Source organism: Micropterus dolomieu, linkage group LG05, assembly GCF_021292245.1.
Source record: "Micropterus dolomieu isolate WLL.071019.BEF.003 ecotype Adirondacks linkage group LG05, ASM2129224v1, whole genome shotgun sequence".
NCBI classification, from domain to species: domain Eukaryota; kingdom Metazoa; phylum Chordata; class Actinopteri; order Centrarchiformes; family Centrarchidae; genus Micropterus; species Micropterus dolomieu.
The window spans coordinates 32749180-32752950 of record NC_060154.1 but is presented as its reverse complement, the minus strand read 5'-3'; the positions used below and the strand labels follow the sequence as shown (position 1 = coordinate 32752950).

At 39.9% G+C, this 3771-nt stretch overlaps 1 protein-coding gene across 1 annotated transcript in view; it reads right to left on the bottom strand.

The window, feature by feature from the left end:
* The window catches only part of ahsg1 (alpha-2-HS-glycoprotein 1), an 11057-nt gene extending 7601 nt beyond the window's left edge, over window positions 1-3456 (bottom strand). The window contains exon 1 of the mRNA XM_046050086.1: window positions 3433-3456. Coding sequence (XP_045906042.1) covers window positions 3433-3456 — 24 coding nt within the window. The remainder of the gene's footprint in view (window positions 1-3432) is intronic.
* Between the last annotated feature and the right edge of the window lie 315 nt (window positions 3457-3771).

The following is a 3771-nucleotide window of genomic DNA, read 5'->3' as shown; positions in this document are numbered from 1 at the left end:
AGACAGTACAGCACATAACAGCAGGGTGTAAGATGCAGGCAGGAAGTGCGTACATGGAACGCCATAACCAGGTAGCTGGCATAGTGTGCAGGAACATCTGCCCTGAGTATGGGCTGGAAGTCCCAAGGTCAAAATGGAAGACACCTCCTAAGGTAGTTGAGATTGACCGAGCTAAGATCCTGTGGGACTTCAAGATCCAGACTGACAAACTGGTAATAGCCAACCAACCAGACATCGTGTTGATCGACAAACAGCAGAAGAAGGCTGCAGGGATAGATGTGGCAATCCCAAGCGACAGCAACATCAAGAAGAAGGAGCACGAGAAGCTTGAGAAATAGGGGGCTGAAAGAGGAGCTAGAAAAGATGTGGAAACAGTGGTGCCAGTGGTAATCGGAGCACTGGGGGCTGTGACCCCCAAACTGGGAGAGTGGCTACAACAGATTCCAGGTAAAACATCAGAGGTCTCTGTCCAGAAGAGTGCAGTCCTAGGAACAGCTAAGATACTGCGCAGAACCCTCAAACTCCCAGGCCTCTGGTAGAGGACCCGAGCTTGAGGATGACACATACCACCCCGCAAGGGGTGAGAGGGGGATTTTTTTTAATTTATATATATATATATATATATAAATTAGGATTAGGATTAGGATTTTCTGAGATACACCTGTATATGTACATGCAACATAGGCCTAATGGATCTTCATACCTGCAGAAGAGGAACACACTGTTCTTTCTACTGGGAGAAGGAATTCCTCTCTCTTTGTACCTTAAGTCGACTTCGCTGTTCCCTATTGCTGCCTTTGAAGGATCATTGCACCATGAAACTGCCGGCGAATCATCAGAACTGAGCTGAGAGAACACTATGCTGTTTTTTATTGTTATTGTTGACGAGTCTGATACTGCTTTGGCTACTCCTGTTTAAAGCTGTTCTTAACTTTGCTGTACTTTTCTATGCTGTGCTGTTATGCATGGTATTATTGTCTTTTAATTCTGTAAAGCACTTTGGTCAGTCAGTGGCTGCTATAAAACGTGCTATATAAATAAAATGAACTTGAACTTGAACTATGCTGGATTTCCTAAATGGACTGATGTATTTTATTACTACCAAAAGCAATCATGTAAGAGGCTCTGTATGTTTGGGAAGAAGACTATAGGTTCTACAATTGTGTTATTGTAACTTGTGCAATCAGCATGTGGTAAATTTTTTGTGGAAGATTTTGAGGCCTTTTTTCAGACCGCCAAGTGTTTGTCCCGTGTTTTGCATGTTGATTTTGTGCGGTACCATGCTGTTGGCCGGGACTTGTTGTTCCTATATGACCAATAACAGCGTTTTATCAAGACTTAAATCCAGTAACATGGTTGCTAAGTAAGTTTACTAACGTTCCTGTATGATAAAGCTACAGGAAAACTGGTCACATGACTTTAAACTGTTAAACTGTACTCAAGTGAGTTTTTAAGTTGACACAGTTTACGTTTTATGCTTTTTTCAGAGTTTTTTTTATTTTTATAATGGGTGTGTGAGGAGCAGAATGATCAGAGCCAGAGTGCTTGACATCATCATTAGAGTGGAAAGAAGTTGTAAAAACACAAATGTCTAAACATTCAACAAAACCATCAACAAAATCTTAGGATGCTGACGGTGAAGCCATTTCATCCATACAACCTACAGATTTTGACTGAGAGAGTCTTCTTTGAGTGATGCTGAGACTACTGAGGGCTGTCTCTGTCTGTCTCAGTGACTGAGCACTTTAAGTTACGCAGCTGAAGCTGATTAGCTAATTAAATCATTTTAACTGCGCATTCATGTGTTGTCAGAATAATCTGAAAAATTATTTCCCAAAAATTCACGTGAGCGCCCCCTGAAGTCGGAAACAATGACTTGGAAAGTCTGAGAAAACTTTGGTAAACAAGTTGCCAAGTTGGTGACATACAGAAACACTACCAAAATTGTTGGTAGTTAGAAAATCATGTACTGCATATACATTTTTTTCTAACATTTGTAACATGGTTTTAGGTTATAACGGTTAGTTTGCAGTCCATGACATAGATTGATTTAGTTAAGTTTTAAGTAATTAAGTTATTTATTAGCAGTTTTTGCAGTGCAAACAATATTTTAGTGGTTTCAGTTAATGTACTGGTGCAGTAACAACTCTGGGACTAAAAATCACTAAAAAGCTTCAAACAGCCCACTTTGATGACAGTCCAACACATCTCAGTAGTTTCATCCATGTTGTTTCCACATTCCAACTTAAAAGTATATGAACACACTGAAGTCGGAAAACAACTTCACAACTCCGAACAAGGGTTTTGTAGTAACGGATTACATGTAACGGCATTATATATTCAGGATTTTAAAAAACTAACTGTATTCCGTTACATTACAGAAAAAATAGATGTAATCACATTACATTAAATCTGGGATTCCATGAAACAGAAAATGCAGTGCTTTTTGCGTCTGTATGTGTTTTTTTATATACAGTCTATGGTATATGTACGTGTTACTAGGGCCCCGAATAGTCGAAGATTTGATGGGCAGAGACTGATTCAAGTGTCAATCTCACAGTCGAAGCTTCACAGTGAACACAGCTTCACAGTGAAACACTCCACGTCTGATTTTACATAGAACTACCAGTTTTCTCCCAGTAAGTTAATATACTGCCTATTACAATATACATTTCAACGTTTAATTCTGTAAATAATCATGTAAAAACAGTAAAACTTTCAATAAATGTGTTGTGTGTAAATCCAAAATTGTAACCCTATCCCTGGGTCGTCAGTGCGCATGTGTAAACGTAGCGTGTATGTGTGCAGTGGCAGTGGAGGAACGCTTGCTGAAGAGACCGAGCCCCAGCTTCACGGTGTTGTGCCGAGTTGTTCGCACCTCGCGAGACCTTCGGATAATTTATCACCACTGATGAACCACATAAAGAATATTTTATCGTTTTTAAATACCCGGCTACTTGAAATAAACCTGCGGGGAACCGCGACGTGCATGTAGTTGAGGACAGCAGTAATGCACGTAAAACTCTGTACAAGACAGGTGAATGACAGGCGAGAGAGAGAGAGAGAGAGCTATTACAAACTAATCTTGTAAATATGATATTACAAGATCAATCTGATCAAAACCAATCAATTTAGCAGTTATAATTTACAAAAACAAAAATACAGATAAAACGTAAACTACAAATAAAAGTGAACAAGATGTAACCTGCCATGCAGCGAACGTTAAGTGCAACAGTTCGCTGAGTCACTCGCTGTCCCACAGGTTGTGACACAGATGCTGTGTCCGAAATCACCCACTACTCACTATATAGTGAGCTCGCCATTTTGTAGTGCTGTCCAAATGTATAGTGATTATTATTATACCCTATATAGTTCACTCAGTGCATCCCAGAATGCACTTTGAAAAGTGGTGTACAACTGATGCACACTAACCAAGCCGTATATACCATCATGCATTGCGCTGATGGTATATACCGAAAGTAATGTTTTGATAATGCGAGTGAGCTCACTATAGAGTTCTCTACATACAACTCCCTACATAGGGGGTAGGGAGTTGTGAATGAGTGGGGATTTCGGACACAGCCAGGGACACTTACTTTGTCCTTCTGCTAGGATTATTCTTTATTGTTATTTTCAAGTTCTTTAAAATCCAGCATTAATAGATGAAATTTCTCAAAATATTGCTCTCTTATGCTTATTACATTTCAGGAGGTCGTCTCCACCTCACCTGTCGTACAGTGCTCTCAGACTCTATATCCTTTTGGTAACCAG